Genomic DNA, 20,225 nt, shown 5'->3' with positions numbered 1-20,225 from the left:
GCCTGTAACATGTATCAGTGAGGCCTTTTAAATGTAATATATATTCAGAATAAGTATCAAATGAAAAAACAGTTTACACAGGAATACGACTAACTTTTAATTTACTTGTAATAATAACTTTAAGACAAAAAAGGTTTTTCTTCAAATTATTTCATAAGTATACTATACAGAATTACTAAAGATTGATATATATTATATCAGATTCTTTTGGTGGAGACAAATTAACACTATTGCCAGCATTCCTATAGAGTTTCTCATCAACACTTAATGATATTACCTGCCAATTTAACAAGTCAAACCACTTTTAGGTATGCATTTCTATAAGGGTTAGTCAATATTTGTTAATATCTAGCAAAGTTAATATTTTTCTAAAGATTCTGCACTTCTATGTATATGCACATGTGTGCTGGTGACTGCACAGGTAAGAAGGTAATGGATCCCCTGGAGCTTGAGTAATAGGCAGTTGTAAACTGTCTCATGTGAGGGCTGAGAAACAAATTCACAAACTACAAGGCAAACTCTCAAAGCCATCTTCAACCTCAGAAACACATACCCCTCACTCCATATTTGCTACATATTCCCTTTGAATTAAAAAAATATATTATCTTTCAATTTTATATAATATATACATTAAATGCTTAGTACCATGTGTACCATTTGCAATGATTTTAGTAAACATTAATTTTAATAATAGAGACTTTATCTTAATATCTAATAGGAGCTGCAGTTCTTTTCTTGGAATGGAGCCGCTGAGGCAGGTCTTACAGCACAGGCTGGCTTCTAACTTTATGTAGAGCTTTATGTCACCTTGCTCTCCTGACTCCAGCGTTTACTTCCCGAACGCTGATAATTCAGACAAGTGCCACCATGCTTAGTAGAGTTATACCTCTTGAAGAAACTAATTTAAAATTTTGTGGCTCTTAGCTGGCTAAAAAGCTCAGAGAGAAAAGTAAAAGAATAAGAACTATGGAATCTTTAAATTAGACAAGATAAAAAGAAAAGTCACTCTTCGTGGTATGATACGCATGCTATGGCACACAGGTCTGTAACCTCAGAACTTGCAAGGCTGAAAGGCTGAGGCAGGAGGATCAAGAGTCTTCTCAGGATATGCAGGGAGACTCTAACAACAGCAACAGCCCTCTCAGCGTGCTCAGAGTTGCTGCTTTAGCTCTCGTCCTCCTAGTCTGTGTAGCATCAAGCAAACAAAGGAGAGGAAGCGAACAGGGACCGTGGGAGACCACAGGCACACACACGATTTGGTGTCCTGGAAAAACCGCCATTTTTAAATTCAGACACTTACCCAGGAGGTAGAGGTTCCGGTCTATCCCATGTTGTTCGCTTTTCAACATGGTCTACATAGTAAACACGCCCATGCTGATCTACTCTCTGCTCCCACCTTAAATAGAAGTCAAAGACGAGTAAGAACATTTTGTATTAATTTGGCTTTTTTTTTTGGTTCTTTTTTTCGGAGCTGGGGACTGAACCCAGGGCCTTGCGCTTCCTAGGTAAGCACTCTACCACTGAGCTAAATCCCCAGCCCCTTAATTTGGCTTTTTAATCCTGCCTACATCTTTCTACCTTAAATAATCATCTTAAATAAACATAACTGAAGAAAATGAACCTGCAGTCTATACAGGAGAAAACAGAATTAAAATACAGTCAAGAAATGTCATCTAAAAAGAGAGGGAAAAGCCCGAGAGTGATACCAGCTCAGTGAATGAGTTTTCTTTCTTGTGTTTGTTCTTGAAAAAAAAACATGCATTTCAAAGCCAGTCAATCCACCTAGAAGACCAAAGTGTGTCTATCTAATCTGGCTACACTCCGAACCTGAGAGGAGACAAAAGCATCAATGCCCTGGAACTTGAACAACTGAGCTAACTGAAAGACAACATTTTGACTACAATCTTTAAAAAAGACAGAATTTAAAGCATAACTCTTTATCAAAAGAATTCTTGCACATCACAGGAAGAGAGCTACAGACTAGCCACTGTAATGCTCTAGTCTTCTGTGCAGGTTTGTTGCCAAAGAGAACAGAAAAGCAGGAAACCATCCAGCTTGTTACTTTCACAATTACTTGCTTACTTACTTCTGTGTGTATGGATGCACTGACTGCATGTATGTCTGTATACCACGTGTGTTCCTGGTGCCCACAGAAGCCAGAAGAGGACATCAGATCCCTTGAGAGTGGAGTTACAAACAACTGTAAGTTGCCACATGGGTGCTTAGAATCAAAACTGGGTCCTCTAAAAGAGCAGCTAGTGCTCTTAATTGATGAGCCATTGTTCCAAACCTTATTTTTATTTTTAATTTTATTTTTTAGATTTACTTTAGTGTGCGTGCATGAGTGTTTTGCCTACATGTATGTATGTGTACCATCTGCATGCCTGGTGCCCACAAAGGTCAGAAGAGAGCACACAATTATGACCCATGTAAGTAGTTAAATTCTCATCATGAGTTTAACTTACCAGTCAGCAAATAACTTTGACTGGCATTCTGAGCCCTGAACATGAGTTTTTGTTTTGATTTGTGTGTGTGTGGTACTGAGGGTAGAACCTGGAACTACATACATACTACACAAGTTTTCTACCACTAGGCTATGCATTTATCCCTGATTGAACTCTCAATTTGAATATCACAATGTATATAATGTTAAAAATAGGAGTTGGGGGGGTTGGGGATTTAGCTCAATGGTAGAGCGCTTGCCTAGCAAGCGCAAGGCCCTGGGTTTGGTCCCCAGCTCTGAAAAAAAGAAAAGAAAAAAAAAAATAGGAGTTGGGGAGATGGCTCAGTGGTTATGAATACTTGCTATTCTTACAAAGGACCCCAGGCTCAGAACTGGCTGTAACTCAAATTCTAGGGGTCCAGTGTCCTCCTTTATTCTGCAGGCACCATCCACATGTGGTACACATACAGACAAGACAAGCAGACTTCAATTTAAGAAAAAATTTTAAAGTACAAATTAAAATGGGATTATAGAACTAACTTATCAGTTTACATTATTATATTGCTATGATGATTTTATAATGAAAAATTATTTGAGAATCTGCTTTTTCCCTACCTCATATAACTCGTTTATTACTTGGCTTTTGTTAACTTTCTATGGTGGTGGTGGGTCCCTCACTAACTGTTTGTTTTCCATGTGTACTGGGCAAACTTGGGCAGTAGAAGCAGAAGGGTCGCTACTTCAATGTTACCACAGTGAGTCTGAGGTCAGTGAGGGCCACATAACAGTCCACCTCAACACTTGAAAAAAAAAAAAAAAGTGGAGCAAGAGTCTCATGCTGTACCCCACGCTGTCCTGGAACTCACAACAATCCTGCCTCAGACACCCGAGTGCTGAGATTCTGGCGTGTGCCAAAATATCTAGCTCAGTTTCCCTACTTCCTGCAAGAGGAGCAAGCATTTAGAATACGGTAAGCTTTCCTGGATTCCAAACTCCCCGAATCAATTACGATTACCTAAAAGACAATTACGGAAGAATATACTATAATCTTTTTAAATTAATGAGCACACTCAAAGGCTTAGTAAAAAACAAATATTAACAGTTACTTACCCAGGTGGGAGGGGAGCTTGACTGACAGTATTCAGCGGCCTAGGGCCTGAGCCCCCAGAGATGGTCAGAGGAATTATTAACCCAGATGCTGCTCCTTCCGATGCACTTGAATTTACATTTGTATTTGTGGGTGGCAAAGAGCCTGTGCTAGATCCATCGCTGTCAGAGTTCGTGGATGGTGAGCCATTGACAGAAGCTATACAAGGTTGGGTAAAAGAGAAGAAGCTTTTGCTTTCTAAAATCTAACCAGTACAGAATTTTAACTTAAAACTTAAAAGGGAGTTGACAAATAAAACGGGTCTCATCAAATTACACAACATATACTATTCTAAATTCATAACCATATAAATAACTGTTTGGTTGGTTTTCCTGGTACAAGGAACTTGTGTATAATAGACAAGATACAACTCCTAACCCAGTAAAAACTTTTAGACTAGGAAACCATGGGTATCACTTTCCTGATCCTTAAAACTGCCTTCTCTATGTGACCCTGAAGATATGAGACTAATAGACTAATTTCTGATATTCGTAATGAGTGTACTGATGCCTCTGATAGCTAATTAGAAAATGATATTGTATATAAATGATACTATATAAATTCATACTCTTATTACATGAAATATGTTCATTTAGTGAACATTTTTTGATTTAAATATGATTATCTTTACTAGTAAGCTTGAATGTTTTATCAGATTTATTCACTTAATTTTTGTGTGTTTGACTTGCATGTATGTCTGTGTGCACCACATGTGGTGCCTGGAGAGGTCAGAGGCATCTCCTGAAACAGGAGTGATGGGTGCTGGGGATCGAACACAGTTCCTCTGCAAGAGCAACAAGTACTCTTTTTTTTTTTTTTTTTTGGTTCTTTTTTTCGGAGCTGGGAACCGAACCCAGGGCCTTGCGCTTCCTAGAGAAGCGCTCTTTTTTTTTTTTTTTCCAGAGCTGAGGACCGAACCCAGGGCCTTGCCCAGGGCCTTGCGCTTGCTAGGCAAGCGCTCTATCACTGAGCTAAATCCCCAACCCCAACAAGTACTCTTTAACAGTTGTCATTTTGTTCTTTTTTTTTTTTCTGGTTCTTTTTTTTTTTTTTTTTTTTTTTCCGGAGCTGGGGACCGAACCCAGGGCCTTGCGCTTCCTAGGCAAGCGCTCTACCGCTGAGCTAAATCCCCAACCCCAACAGTTGTCATTTTATTCACCCCTGCCCCAGTCAGCTTTTTAAAAGATAGAATGGACTAGGCAACCAAACTCTTCTGTATAAGATATGTCACAGCCATCAACCACCCAGTTTTACTCTAACTGCTCCGTACTGTTTATAAAACACATGCTAGTTTCATTCATCCATCCACTCTTTCTACCCCTACCCCTGACAGGGTTTCTCTGTGCAGTCTTGGCTGTCCAGGAACTCAATCTGATGGCCAGGCCCACGTCAAGCTCCAGAGATCCACTTGCCTTTACTTCCTGAGTGCTGAGATTAAAAGTGTGCACCGCCACCACCTAGCATTATTTTCATTCTTAGTAAAGTACTGTCTAACGGAATTTTATTCCTGAAAGAAAAACTTACAGAAAAGGCAATTCCTAATTAGATGCCTATGGAAAGACCCTTCTCAGTTTTTAAGTTTTTAAATGTAAAAATGCAGGGGGCTGGAGAGATGGCTTAGCGGTTAAGAGCACTGACTGCTCTTCCAGAGGTCCTGAGTTCAAATCCCAGCAGCCACATGGTGGCTCACAACCATCTGTAATGAGATCTGGTGCCCTCTTCTGGTGTATCTGCAGACAGCTACAGTGTACTCATCTATAATAAATAAATAAATCTTTAAAAAAAATGTAAAAATGCAGAAGCCATATAATATGTGCAATTCCAGCACTTGAGAGTTGAAGCAGGATTACTAGGTTGGAGACCAGCCTATACTACAGAGTAAGATTCTGTTTAAATAAAATACCAATGACCTAAAACAGCCTCCCTGACACCTACCTGATAATCAGTCCCCAAACAGAACAGTATTTAAAAACACTAGGCATGGCAGTATTTTCTTTTCTTTTATTTTATTTCAGAGCTGGGGATCGAACCCAGGGCCTTGCACTTGCTAGGCAAGCTGCTCTACCACTGAGCTAAGTCCCCAACCCTGGCAGTATACTCTCTTGATCCTAGGCTGAGGAAGGAAACATTTGAGGCTAACAAGGGCACCATCTGGAGGCTCTCTTATTAACCTTTCCTACCAAAAAAAAACCCTACTATTTACAAAACAGCACCAAAGGCTGCAATACATACCTGGTCTTCGTGGGGTGGGTGGAGGTGGTCTTGAAGGTCTAGGAGGTCTAGAAGGCTTAAAACCACCATTTGAAAGGGATGGAGAATTGTTCCCATTGGCCCTCTTGTTTTCCCCCGAGGCTGCAACCTCAGGGTCCTCTGATCCATTTGTGCTCACTCTGGATAAAAAGAAAACCACCTAATGATGTCATTTATTAAAAAGATATTTTTTTTTTTTTTGGTTCTTTTTTTCGGAGCTGGGGACCGAACCCAGGGCCTTGCGCTTCCTAGGTAAGCGCTCTACCACTGAGCTAAATCCCCAGCCCCTAAAAAGACATTTATTAAAGAGAACCCTTAAACAATGTAACTTTTTTTTTTTTTCTGGAGCTGAGGACCGAACCCAGGACCTTGAGCTTGCTAGGCAAGTGCTCTACCACTGAGTTAAACCCCCAACCCACAATGTAACTTTTGAAGGCACCAAAATCATACATATTGCTACCATGAGGACACATTCTCACAATTCTCTCTTGAGAGCCTGCACTCATATCTTGATGTGTACTGGCCTTTCCTAAGTGCCAGACAGGGCTACACATGCCTACAAACACAGCACTCTGGAAGTAGAAACAGGAGGAATTAGGATGTTTAAGACCAACCTTAACTACAATAAATGTGATTCTAACAAGGCAGAGTTCTAGTTGCTCTGACAGAACCACACTACAGACTTTGATTTCCCTAAAGACTTTAACAGTGTGTTACTTTTCTTCCCTGCTGGGAATGGAACCCATGGCTTTGGGCTCACTGGGCAAGTGTTCCAGCAACTGAGTTACAGCCAAGCTCTTTAAAACATTTTTAACATGAAAACGTCCACGTATTACATAGATAGGTAACATAGGCGTTTGCTGTACTAGTCTACCCAACTTCTTAACCATAATACTTTACTCTACTTCCTTTTATACAGCACAGTCTAGCCTTAAACCCAGATAGTCAGAGTTGGTCTTTGAATGCCTGACCCTCCTGACTACTTCCCAAGCACTGGGACTCCAGGCCTGTCCCCTGCTTGGCTCCTGCTTCATCTGTTCTCCCCAGCAGCAATGTGATCAGTTGACATGTTCTTTCTCTAATGACTTCTCTTATGACCCATGACATTGCTTTTTTGGTTCTCGTACTTTTTAAAGATTTATTTATATGTAATTACTTGTGTCTGTGTATAGGCACATATATTTAGGTAGGTGCCCACAGAGGCCAGAGATCCCCTAGAACTGGAGTTACACACAGTTTGTGAGATACCCAACATGTGTGCTAGCAGAATGTGCTTTTGGTTTTTTTTTGTCTTTGAAAGAGCAGCAAGCACTCCCTACGCTGAGCCATCTCTCCAGCCCCTTGCTATAGTTTTTGTTTCTGTAGAAACTAGATTTCATGTAACTCAAGCTGGTTCTGAATTACTAATCCTATTCTTTCTCCCAAACTAGATTATAAATGTGTACTAACACTACCAACTTTTTAATGATTATTTTTTTTAAAGACAGAGTTTCTCATTTAGTAGCCTAGGTTAGCCCAAGTCTACACTATATAGTCCAAGCTGGCCACCTAAATGCTGGGACTATATAGGTAAGTCAGAATACTTAGCCCATAACATATCAATCTGAATCTGAAAGTCAGTAATTATTCCCGTGTGTTATGTATGCACTTGTGCATGCATATAAGATGTGTTTACATGAGTGTCTGTGAAAGCCAGAAGAAGACCTCAGATCTGCTGAGCCAACTTTCCAGCCTCCTGAACCCGAAGTTTAAATGAATGGACGTAAGTTTACTCTCTCTCTTTCATGCCTATGTCTGCATGGTAAGCAGTCATGAGCTCTTACCTTGTTTCATCTTTGGGTCTGCAGCCAGCGTCATTCTGTGTAGCACCTTTAACATCAATAAGTTTAAACAAAATGAGATTCAAGAGAATAGTTTTCAACTTAAACTAAAAGAAAAGAAAGCAAAGCCTTTTATTAAACTATTAAATCTTTCTAATAACAAATATAAATCCAAACATGAACTTTAAAAGGAAAATATGATCTTCAAATTCTTCAATTCCATACAAGTGCATATCAATATTTAGTGAGAGGTTAGCTACTTCTGCATTTTCTTGAGATCTATTTATGGCTCTAACTCAACAAGCTAGCACTGGACTCTGCACGCCTTCTCCTCAGCCTTGTAGGATTAGAGTTGAGCATCTTCACACACAGCTTTTAACCATTTACTTTATCTGAGACATGGGAGAAAGTTACTAGTCAACAGTCAATATAAAAATAACTCCAAAATAACAAGGCTAATAATAACTCTTTATATAAAAATAGCTTGGAAAAAAATCAGAGAAAATGAAAGACACAAAGAATTCTCTGAGAACAAGACTGTCTGAAAAAACAAGTTTCAAAGAAACCAAAATGAATGCTATAATATTCATACATTCTTCCAGTTTTATTCACAGGAAGGATTCCTAGGATTCTGTCAGGACTGCTGCTAGAGGTAAACACCAAAATCAGTCTGTGGACACTGAAAGAGACAGAAAACTGAAAACCACATAGGGCTCTAGATGAACATGTTAGGAGAATTTCCTGCCTGCAGGAGTCTCCCCATCTGGGAGTGGAGACCCCTAGTGAGCTTGCTGACCCAGCGTTCACTGTCAGGAGAATTTCAGGAAGGAGTATGTGCCCCTTTACCTTGACTGGTTAGCTCTACCTCCAGGGGTCTGACTGATTGTATAATTGGTTAGGTAGTGGAGACCTTCGAGAGGGGGTGTGTGTGTGTGTGTGTGTGTGTGTGTGTGTGTGTGTGTGTGTGTGTGTGTGACCTGTGAGAGGGTGTGTGTGTGACCTTCGAGAGGAGGGTGTGTGTGTGTGTGTGTGTGTGTGTGTGTGTGTGTGTGTGTGACCTGTGAGAGGGTGTGTGTGTGTGAGGGTGTGTGTGTGACTTGGTGACGTATTCATTTAGCTACCTATTCTTACTTCAAGCCAGATGACAAGGTATCCTCGGATTGGCTGCCTGTAGCTGTGGTTGGCTGATCAGGTTCCTGGATCCAGGTTCTTATTTCTGAGAAATAGAAATTTTGGCCTAGTCTCCCAACTGCCAGTTTGCAGCCTGTCACGGAGTCATCCTTGCTCTGGCTAACTCAGTCCTCTCAGACTACATGCAACTGGCAAAAGCACAAAACTCCCAAAACACAGTCATGACTGCAGTAGTAAATCGCTAGCATACCACACCACAGCTACTTGTAAACTCATTACAAAGACACTGATTCATAACCAGATTATGCCACAGCTAGCAAGGGTGGTAGAAATCTGTTTCCCTTTTTATTTTAATTTATTTTATGTATGTGAGTACATTGTAACTGTCCTCAGACAGACCAGAAGAGGGCATTGGATCCCATTACAGATGGCTGTGAGCTACCAAGTGGTTGCTGGGATTTGAACTCAGGGCTTCTGGAAGAGCAGCCAGTGCTCTTAACCACTGAGCCATCTCTCCAGTCCTTTTTTCCTTTTTTTAAGTACTAATGATCATAGAGAAATATACATTTAAAAATGATACAGTGGAATGAATAAATGTGGAATTGTTTTGTAATTGAAACTGTATTAAAATCTACAGTATTAAAAACAAACTAGTAAACCATGTCACCTCAAAAACATGCTAAGTATGGGTTGGCAGATGACAGACAAAGGTGATTGCCACCAAACCTTACAACTTGCGTTTGAACCCTAGAACCCATCTGATGGAAGGAGAGAATGACTCACAAACGCTGGCCTCTAACCTCCATAGTCTCCCATACTCATACACACACATATGTAGAACACACATAATAAATGAATATAGTAATTTCTATAAAAAAGCATTTACTATACACCCAAAATGGTGAAGAACCTCATGATATATAAGATGTTTCTACAAACATAAAATGGTGCTGCTGGGAGTTCTCTGGAAGTTGGCAGTGAGGTGCTGAGTGACCTCCAGCAAAGTAGTAAATTTCCCATGTGGACAAATATACGTGAGGAGTTCAAGTCCCAGCATGTCAGCTTGCCCAAGGATATAGCCATGCTAGTCCTAGAATACATCTGATGTCCTGCATCTGATTAGAGATATCCTGGCAGTCAGCGAAGTCAGGAATGGTGACCCATGAACTAGAATCTCACATCCTACTGTTTTAGCAGCCATTACCCAAGAAGCCAAAGAAATGAAGCTGTGAACACCACCTTTCGAGCTTTACATGACTGTTCTTCCTCTCTAGCATTTTTCTGACAGTGTGATTATGTTGCTTTCTACTTTCTCACTTCAGTATTTAAAAGACGTCTGATCAATATACATTAGAATGTGCTTGCACTGTTCTTGAGTCAAGCCAATAATGCCATAGCCCTGTCATATGTGTGTGACTCTAAAGCCAGTGTGCTCCAGATCCAGCAGGCCACATGTGCTATATTCAGGAAGTGTCCAAGATCAGTTCACAGCTGTCACAGGGAAAGTTTGAGTTTCTTGTGGTGGTTTTTCTTATACAGGTGTTATATTTATGGTGACATGGATTTATGTTTCATTTCAATACACTGGAAACTTCCCATTTTATCTGACAACCTGTTGCATGTTACAAGACTGATTTAAAGAGGAGAATTCATAATCTTAAAAAAAAAAAGCCAAACCAAAACCATAACGGTGTAGGTCACTTGGTAGAACGCTTTCTTAATATGCACAAAACCCTGAATCTGAGCCTCAACAATGCATACACCAGGTGTGATAGTTCACACCAGTTACCTCATCAAGAGACTGCAATTAGTTCAAGGTCAGTCTGGGACACATAATACATTACAGGTCAACCTGAGCTCCAGTGTGAAACTATCGCAAAATAAAATGAAACAAAGCTTTTCATGTGCATCATCTCTTCTTTAAATGGTTGATGATGCACAGGACGTAAGTGGAGTGAGAGAACTATGCCCCAAACAATGTAGCATTGAGTAGTAAATCAAGCCAGTATCCCATTTCTCCCATAAGTAAAAACGTCACCAGTTGGAGTAGGGTAGCTCAGCAGGTAAAAGTGCTTGTCACGCAAGCCTCACCACTCATTTAATGTCTGGAACTTGCATGAAAAATCTAGACACAGTGGTGTGCACCCATAATCCAGTACTTCTAGAGCAAGCCTGGAGACAGACAGAAATGCCTAGGATCTCCCAGGCCAGCTGCCTGGGGTATACCGTAGAGCACAAGAAGAGGCCCTGCCTCACCTAGGCAGAGGTGAAAAACAACCCCAAAAACTGTCTTCTGACCTTTACACATGCACTATAGCAAATGGGGCACACACACACACACACACACACACACACACAAACACACACACACACACCATACAAATACACACACACACACACATGCACATGTACGCGCACAAGTGAACGCACACGAATAAATGAGAAAGTAACTTGAAGATGAGCATTGTGATAAGAAATCTTATCAAAATTCTAGATGCACAGGTTTTATCCACAGGAAGCTCACCTAAGTAAGCTAAATTAACAGAGTCCTCCCACCATAAAATAAGTTCCTAAAGCAACTTAGCAAACTTCTTATTCCTTATTCCTTGGCTGCCTGGCAATCTCAGAAACAAACATAGCTTGATTTGACATATCAGACCAGAAGCAGAACGCAGGTTCGAAACACTTTTATCTTGTGGCAGTTACCAGCTTTGAGGTCAGTCAGAAAGCCTCAGGCCAGCAACAAGGTAGGGAGTACTGAGCCAGACACTGCACTGGGCTGGGGACCCCAAAAGTAAAGTCAATGCTTTTTGGTTGCAGCAAACCCTGGTACTAGTTAACAAAAAGACATTTTCTCCAAATCAAAGAATTCCTGTTAGGCCTTTAAAATTTGGATAGACCAAGACAAATGGGAAATTTGCAATCAAAGAACATAAAATAGAAACCGAATGAGCCCCAATGAGGGAAAGAGAAAAATCATTTCTAAGTCAACATAGTGTTGCATGCCTATAATTTTAGTATTCAGCACTCAGAGGCAGACTCAAAAGACTGCTGCAAACTTGAGGCCAGCCTGATGCTCTATTTACATGGTGAGCTCCGGGCCAGCCAATATTATATATCAAGATCTCAAAACACCAAAAAATTTTAAAAAATCATTTATATCTTCAAAGGGTTTGGATAGAATTATTAAATAGGAAATATAGAGGAAAATCAGATCAAAAGAAAATAAAATTAGTGTACTGGGCATGGTAGCATACGATAGTAATCCCAGTACTTGAGAATCAGATAGGCTGCTGAATTTGAGGCCAGGGCTACTTAGGGAGACCTGTCCCCAAAAACTAAAGATAAGGGCTGGGAGTGGAGCTCAGAGTACTTGTCCGAAATGTCAGCAGCCCTGGGACTCACACCTAGCACCCATAACACACGAACGGAACGTGTGGTGCACATACCTTGATCCCAGCTTTTGGGAGGCAAAGCAGAGGACCAGAAAAATCCAAGGCAATCCCGAGTTACAGAGTGAGCATGAGGCTTGTACTACATGAGGCCCTATCTCAAAACTAAACAAATCTTTCAACATCCCCACACAAAGCCAGAAAATGTGAGACTAGCTACACAAGCACTAACAATTCCACTTACAAGTATATAACCAAGATAGTAAAACACCAGAGAAAATTTTCCTGAAAGTTAACAGCATTAGTTATAACTCAGAATAGCCAAAAGAAAATTCAGCTAAATGCCCACCTCGAGACGGGTAAATTGTAGTGTACCTGTCCAGTGGGATGTCAGCTACCAGCTCAGAGAGGGGGACTTACTGTGCAAGCATAAGGACCACTGCGCAGAACCTAACGTGCACATAAAAGCCACACCACGTGATCCAGCACATGCTATAACCACAGCACTGAGAAGGGAGGAAACAGGAGTTAGTGCTGAGCTTGCTGGTGGTCAGTCGGTCAAAATGCCAGAGCTCCAAGTTTAGCAGAAGATGTTGCCTCCAAGGAACAAGGCAGAACAATAGAGGAGAAAAGCCACTGTGTTCTACCTGCAAGTGTATAGCTGAACACACATAGATGTGCACACACATCACACGCACTCACAAACGTTCAGCTACAATTTATTATGATGTAGTGGTTAACTTTCATTGCCAACTTGACTAGATTAAACAATGCTTGGGAGGTTAGTAAAGCACACTCTGATGGCAAAGATGACGAGCTCGTCTGACTTAATGGAAACATTATGCTGGCCTTCTTAAGAGGTTGTGGGAAGCAGGAAATGGGGACTTGATGAAGGAGGTCATGGGGCAGCAGTGTCCTTAAGAGAATGTGTTTACTTGGCCTTTTCCTATATTCCTTTCTCTTAATTGCTGTCTTCCATAATGTGAGCTACTTTATTCTGTCATAGTCTTCCCTGTTGTGATGAACATATACTTCTGAAAGCAGGAATCAAAATAAGTAATTCCTTCTTTAAATTGTTTATGACAAGTATTCTGTCAAGGGGAGAGGGAGAGGGAGAGGGAGGGAGAGGGGGGAGGGAGAAGAGAGAGCCGACTCTTCAAGTTGTCTTTGGACCTCCACATTAGTGCTATGACATGTGAAGGCATCCACATACACAAATAAAAAAATGTGGTAAAAACCCTTTTTTAAAAAGAGGACTGCTTCAAATTTAAGACCAACACAGGGTACAGGGCAAGTTCAAAGACAGCCAAAGCCACACAGTGAGGCAGGCCCTAAAATAACAACAATAATAAAACCTAAGGCAGGCATAGTGGCTCACACTTAAAATTCCCAAGGTTCAAGAGGCTGAGACAAGAGGATTACCTTGATTTCAAAGTCAGCCTGGACTACAGTTTGGGACTGTTTCAATGTTACCCCTACCCCAAATAAAAATGTCGGGTATGTGGTCAATGGTTTAATGCTTGCCTAGCACAAGTTTAATTCTACGAAGAGCTTGGGGTTTTCTTCTCCTCATGGTATTTTTTTCCCTGTATTTTAAACTTTATTATTAAAAATGTTTCAAAAGTCTTTTTAAAAAAGAATAAAGATCTCTGTACACACACTGTCTTGTCTTAAAAAAGGCAGGGAGGGGAGGGAGACACAAGAAGTTTCAGTTGGTTAAGGCACTTGCCACCAAGACCAATGAGCTAAGTTCAGTGCCCAAGACACACAAGCTGTCCTGACGTCCACATGCAATGCACATTCACACAAGTTCCTGCTATAAAACAAAGCTGTGAGCTAAAGAGGAAATCAATCCTCCACTAGTGCGCACCAGAGGGTACCAGAACCTGACAGGCAGACTGCTCTATAAATCCATTCTAAGTAAAGTAGTCTGCTCAGACTAAACACCAGCTATTACTTTATGTTCCATGTCATAGGGCCTTTGGAAATCTGTGTTAAAAGCAAAATTAGAGACAGGCATAGTGGCACACTCCTTTAATCCCAGCACTTGGGAGGCAGAGGCAGGTGGAGCTCTGAGTTTGAGGCCAGCCTGGTCTACAGACAGTTGGAGCTACATAGTAAGACCCTGTCCAAAAAAGTAAAGTAAAGAAAAAGATAGAGAGGGAAGGGGAAGCAGGAAGAGGATTGAAATATTAAACATGATTAAATAAGTTTAGCATATTACTAAATGAGAAAAATATCAGTTATGAATATCCTGGAAAGGTTTTACTAAAAACACAATAATAAATCAGATAATCAGGGATCACTAGAAACTTCTTCATTGTGGTTAATTCCTCTTTAACACAAACCAGTATATCCTACAAACTATAAAATGTACCAGTACACAGATAATTAATCAGGCTTTCTACTGTATTATCACAAAAGCTATCTCTGCAAACATGGCTCGCAGAGTGAGTAAAAATGGCTAATGTGTTTTAGTTTGTACTGACTATCTTGTACTACCAAGGACCTGAAGTCATTTAAACTCACTCAGACACTGCAGTAGATGGTTTTATGTCCACCGTTGGCAGTGGAGGGATGAATCTACGAGGACATCATGAATACATCATGAATGTATGAATAGCATTCAGGATGTACTTTATCACTCAGTTCAGTAGTCACAGGTCAACTAGGACTCAACTTTTACTCACCTAACTCTAAAAATTCTTAGAAGCTGCAACAAATAGTATTTAATGTGATCAGCATCTTTTCATTATTTGTTTACTTTATTTTGATGCTGGGATTGAATTTAGGGCCTCACACATGCTAGGGAATATTCTACCACTATATTCCTAGACCAATGCCTTTTTAAAAAGAAAATAAACATTTTTTAAAAGAACAGCAATTAACAATAATTTCAAATACCACACTAGCCATTTTTGTCAGAAGAATCACAAAGTAGTAACTGAACTGGAAATGCTGGCCTATATCTGCCTATAATCCCAGCACTTGGAAGGCCGAAGTTAGAAGACAGGAGTCCAAAACTAGCCTAGTACTCCAGTCTAGCAGTACTGGAGAGATGGCTACACAAGCATGAAGACCTGAGTTCAGCTTCCTAACATCCATGTAGAAACCTGGCGACGCAGCACATGCCTCCCAGCACTGAGCAAAAAGGTGGAAGGCAGGTAGATCCAGGACTCTCTGGCTAGACAGCCTAGACAAACTAGATCATCATGAGAAATCCTGTCTCTAAAGAACACAGCAGAGGGGGATGGAGAGAGGACTTGGTGATTAACAAAATATACTGCTCTTGTGAGGGCCAGAGCTAGATTACCAATGTCCCTACTAGGCAGTTTACAATCCCCGTAACTCTAGCTCCAAGAGATTCCAGGGGAACCTATACACATATGACTTAGGCTCACAGACATGCACACACAGACAAACAGACACACACAGAAAGAAAGAGAGAGAAAGAGAGAGAGAGGGAGGGAGGAGGGGGGAGAAGTCTACACTATAATATTGTCTTCAAAGGGGGGGTGAAAAAGTAGCCACTTACCCTCTGAGCATGAAGTTTCACCATTAGTAACAACTTCAGCTTCTACTTGCAGCCCATCAAGACAAACTGACAAATCTCCCATTGTCTCTGTTGGCTCTTTGTCACCTACAAGCTGCAAAGTCATAACTACTTCCTCAACTAAAAAAGAACAAAAATTATGTAAGAAAGATCACTCTTTCCTATGTATAAAGTATTTTACTTAACAAAGGATTAAGGACCTTTGAGACCAGAACATTGCTTCCCCACCCCACCCCCTAGATCACTGCTTTTTAAAGAGAATGAACTTCACCAATATATATATAACATTTACTATGTGTGTGTGTGTACATGTATATGTATATATATTATATGAATCATTTATTTTATTCATCCCAGGATTTTAAGACCATAGTATAAATCAAACCAACATGAAAATAAAGATCATTTAGCAACATAAACTTGAGATCTATTGAATAAAAACATAATTTAATAATGGATTATATATCATAAGACCTAAATAAGGAAAAAAGTCCTTAAAATTATGTCAAGGAGTAGAACAATTCATATTCAAAATATGATATGCTGAGTTATGAATTTATAATTAAAATATTTCTCCTTCATCTGCTTTAAATCTTTTAGTTTTCTATAATTATGTATTAATTTGTAAATATTTATTTACCAAGATAAATATTTACTAAAACAGTAATCTAAAATAAATGACCAAATCAAAGTCAGAACGCTTTAAACAGTTTTAAGATTTTTCTGTCATTGTTTAGAACCACATAAATAATTGTACTTGCTTTGTTTGCTTTAATCTATTTGTGACCACACAGTGTAGCCCTGGCTGGCCTGGAACTCAGAGATCCATGTGCCTCTGCTTCCCAGGGCAATGACAGCATCACCACCAGCAGCTCAGTGACCATTTAAATATAAGACAAACACTGATATGAGTTGTTCCACATTTCTAACATAACAGTTTCTTCCAAAAAAACACAGTATATTTTATGCTATTCTAACATACATACGTTTCATATTGTTTGACTTTAATGTTTCATAAATATCTAATCCAGCAGTTCCCAATAAAACATCAGATTTCAGGGTCTGGTGACTCCACACACGAAAACATAATTTACTCATAGGGGTAACGATACTGAAAGTAAAAAAGGAAAATGTTATTTTCATTAACCATCACAATGAGAGCCTTAATACGTTACAATAAAGCTGTGATGTCTAAACTGTCTTCATTGTACTCTTTTTCTTAAACTCAAAAAAATTATACTTATTTATTTAGTTGGATGTGGGGGTCAGATTATCCTCTATCTTGCAGGAGCGGGTTCTGCCTTCTGCTATGTGCGTCTCAGAGATTAACTCAGGTCACTAGGACTGGAGCAGGCGCCTTCACCTGCAGAGCTACAGCCCAGTCTCTCACTGAGCTTCTTAAAGTCTGCTATTCCTCCAGGTGGTCTATGCTCTCAGATCTCATGAAAACCGTATTTGAGTAAAACTGGACTATAGGAACATCATAGATACACAAACACTGGAAACAAAATAAAACTGCTTAGAAAGCAACAAATTATTAAAGGAGAGGATTTACTGAAACAACACGATATGCCCAAAAAGAATTTTATGTGTTAATTTTAAAATGTCTCTCTCTTTTTTTTTTTTTTTAGAATTCTTTTTTTTTCTTTTTAAGATTTTATTTTATTGTATATGAGCACACTGTTGCTATCTTCAGACACACCAGAAGAGGGCATCAGATCTCATTACAGATGGTTGTGAGCCATCATGTGGTTGCTGGGATTTGAACTCAGGACCTCAGGAAGAGTAGTCAGTGCTCTTAACCACTGAGCCATCTCTCCAGCCCTTAAAATGTCTTTCTTTGCTTTTTTTTTTTAAGTCTTTATGTTATTTATATGAGTACACTGTAGCTGTCTTCGAACACACCAGAAGAGGACATCAGATCTCATTACAGATGGTTGTGAGCCACCATGTGGTTGCTGGGATTTGAACTCAGGACCTCTGGAAGAGCAGTCAGTGCTCTTAACCGCTGAGCCATCTCTCCAGCCCTAAAATGTCTTTCTTAAAATAGTGAATTTACAATCAAATCCTTACATATGTGATAAATTTTACTGAATTTGAGGTATCATCTACACAGTTAGCTTATCAGGTGGGAATTAATACTAAAAGTAATGCTCCTCCGAGACGGGGAGCAAACTGCCAGGGTGGTGCACCTAGGAAGCTAGCTGAAGTTTGGAATACAGTCTACTATTACACACCCAAAGTCCTGCCGGCCATCACTCATGGGAGGAAAGTCGATGTGGAAGCCTGGATAAGACCCAGTCTCAAAACAGAAGCACAGACATCATGCATGGCAAAGGCACACAATAAAGAATGTGCTCTCTGAGAGACATTTCAGTTGTTAAGAGGATTAAACATGCTTCCAAAGGACCAGATGAGTCCAGCACAGGGAAACTGGGCTTCTGGCTTTTTTTGCACATACATATAAGTTAAAAAAAATATTTTAAAAATGAACATAATAAAAACAATGTTATAGAATGAAACATATAGTACAATTGTTTGGTATTAACTTTTTATTATGTAACATTATAAAAATACAACAAAATTGAATGTTGGTTTGCGGGGGCACTATAACTTTTAAAATACATGGTTTCTTTAAATAGAGTTTTGCCATGTAGCAGGTATGTCTAATACCTGATATTCTCCTATCTCAGCCTAAGGAGGGCTGGGATTGTATGCATGCACCATCATACCCAACATTAGATACAGATACAGATACACACAAAACCCTATTTAAGAAAAAAAAAAACAAAACTGCCTGGAGCGGCAGTGCCCGCCTTTAGTCCCAGTACTTGGGCAGCAGAGAGCGATGTCTCTAAGTCAGAGGCCGACCTAGTCCACAGAGGAAGTCCCAGGACCGAGACGGCTGCACAGGAGGACAGCGAGGGCTACACAGGAAAGACTTGTCTCAAAAAGGAAAAAATAACTAAGTGTGAGCCTGGGAGCACACACCTACAGCACCTGCACCCAGGAGGCTTAAGGCAACAGGATAGAGAATTCAGGCTAGTCTGAGCTACACAGCAAGTTCCAAGCAAGGCCTGGACTACACAGTGAGACTCTGTTTCAAAAAAGAACAAAACAAAACCAAAAAAACCAAAAAGGTTTTAAAAAGTGAATTACTATTAACCTGATTCAGCCCACGTGTAAGAAAGGGGCTCCTGGGACTAGAAAGATGGCTAGAGGTAAGAGCACTTGCTCCTTTTTCAGAGGACCTGGTTTCTGTGCCTAGCAGAACATGGTGGCTAACAAACATTTACAACTCCAATTCCAGGGGATCTAATACCTTCCTTTGACCTTCAAGGGTACTATACACATTAGTATAGTCATACATACAGGCAAAACACTCATACACAGAAAATAAGAATAAATCTTGTTTAAAGGCTATTATACTGATATAAATATATCATTCATGTATGAAATTTTTCAAAAATTAAAAACTAAAAATAACAGGACAAACTATTGTAAAAAGCTCTTCCTACTTTTCTTCAGTGGCAACAGTGAAACCATCACCAACTAAACTAAGAAAATGAAGACAGACAGACAGACAGCACTAGACAGAGCAGGAGGGGACGAGTGCGAGGAAGCCAGCGCTTCGGAGTGGCTCCCTGCTCGGTGCCACACTGGGACTTACACTGTGAGGGGCTGCTTCCACTTGGGGCTGTTTGTATTGTTGCATTTTTCTGTCTTCTTTGACTGCCCATCTACTGTGACTTCTACATAAGGACTTGGTCCAAACCAATTCTTTTTATTTTCTTTAAGTTTGGCTGAGATGACTATAAAGAAAAGAGAAAACACTTTAATATTTGAAATAATAGTTTACTCCTTGGTCAATGACATTTCATTAAAGATTAGGCCAGTTATTTTTATTTGGAAGCAGCTATTCCCTAAAATATATCAATTTTGTTTATGATAATTATATTTCTTATATTTTCCTTATATTAGTAAATATATACATATGCACAGGACTTCTACACACCAGACACTCAAATAAGTACCAAGAAACCAGGAGACACCCCCCACAGTCAGTGCCAGGACCATGGGCACGCACGTGCGCGCGCGCACACACACACACACACACAGAGTCAGTGCCAGGACCATGGGCACTACCCTCCCCAGTCAGTACCAGGGCGGACCATGGGCACATCGCCCACACCCCCATGCCTGGCCAAATGAGTTACAGCACAGCTCTCAAGCAGTATGTCATGGAATCGCAAAACATCTAGAAGCCCAGCAAGCATATGCCAGGGGATGGACCCAAATCTCTGACTTCCTACACATCAAGTGGTTTTGAGTTGCGATGCTCATATGTCTTTGTGATGGCATTCAAGTCAGCTGCAGAGTAACTGTCCCTATGATGTCCCACACTCTGAACTGGAGCTTCGTCAGTATTTTAAAATGAGTAGCTGTGATGACTTGCATAAAAAAGTCTCACAGGATGTGACACTGTTAG

General features: G+C 40.2%; 1 protein-coding gene across 2 annotated transcripts in view; it reads right to left on the bottom strand.

The window, feature by feature from the left end:
* Itch (itchy E3 ubiquitin protein ligase) overlaps positions 1 to 20,225 on the bottom strand; it is an 88,129-nt gene that overhangs the window by 39,736 nt on the left and 28,168 nt on the right. For both annotated transcript variants that reach the window (XR_015683001.1, NM_001005887.2), the window contains exons 4-10: positions 19,407 to 19,548; positions 16,723 to 16,847; positions 15,719 to 15,856; positions 7,664 to 7,709; positions 5,823 to 5,980; positions 3,554 to 3,749; positions 1,301 to 1,396 (exon numbers count right to left, since the gene is read on the bottom strand). Coding sequence is in view for 1 of the 2 variants with exons in the window: in NM_001005887.2 (NP_001005887.2) it covers positions 1,301 to 1,396; positions 3,554 to 3,749; positions 5,823 to 5,980; positions 7,664 to 7,709; positions 15,719 to 15,856; positions 16,723 to 16,847; positions 19,407 to 19,548 (901 nt within the window). In the remaining variant the exon portion in view is untranslated. The remainder of the gene's footprint in view (positions 1 to 1,300; positions 1,397 to 3,553; positions 3,750 to 5,822; positions 5,981 to 7,663; positions 7,710 to 15,718; positions 15,857 to 16,722; positions 16,848 to 19,406; positions 19,549 to 20,225) is intronic.

Source organism: Rattus norvegicus, chromosome 3 (assembly GCF_021556685.1).
Source record: "Rattus norvegicus strain SHRSP/BbbUtx chromosome 3, alternate assembly SHRSP_T2T, whole genome shotgun sequence".
In the NCBI taxonomy this organism is placed as follows: Eukaryota; Metazoa; Chordata; class Mammalia; order Rodentia; family Muridae; genus Rattus; species Rattus norvegicus.
This window is presented reverse-complemented; position numbering and strand designations above follow the sequence as displayed.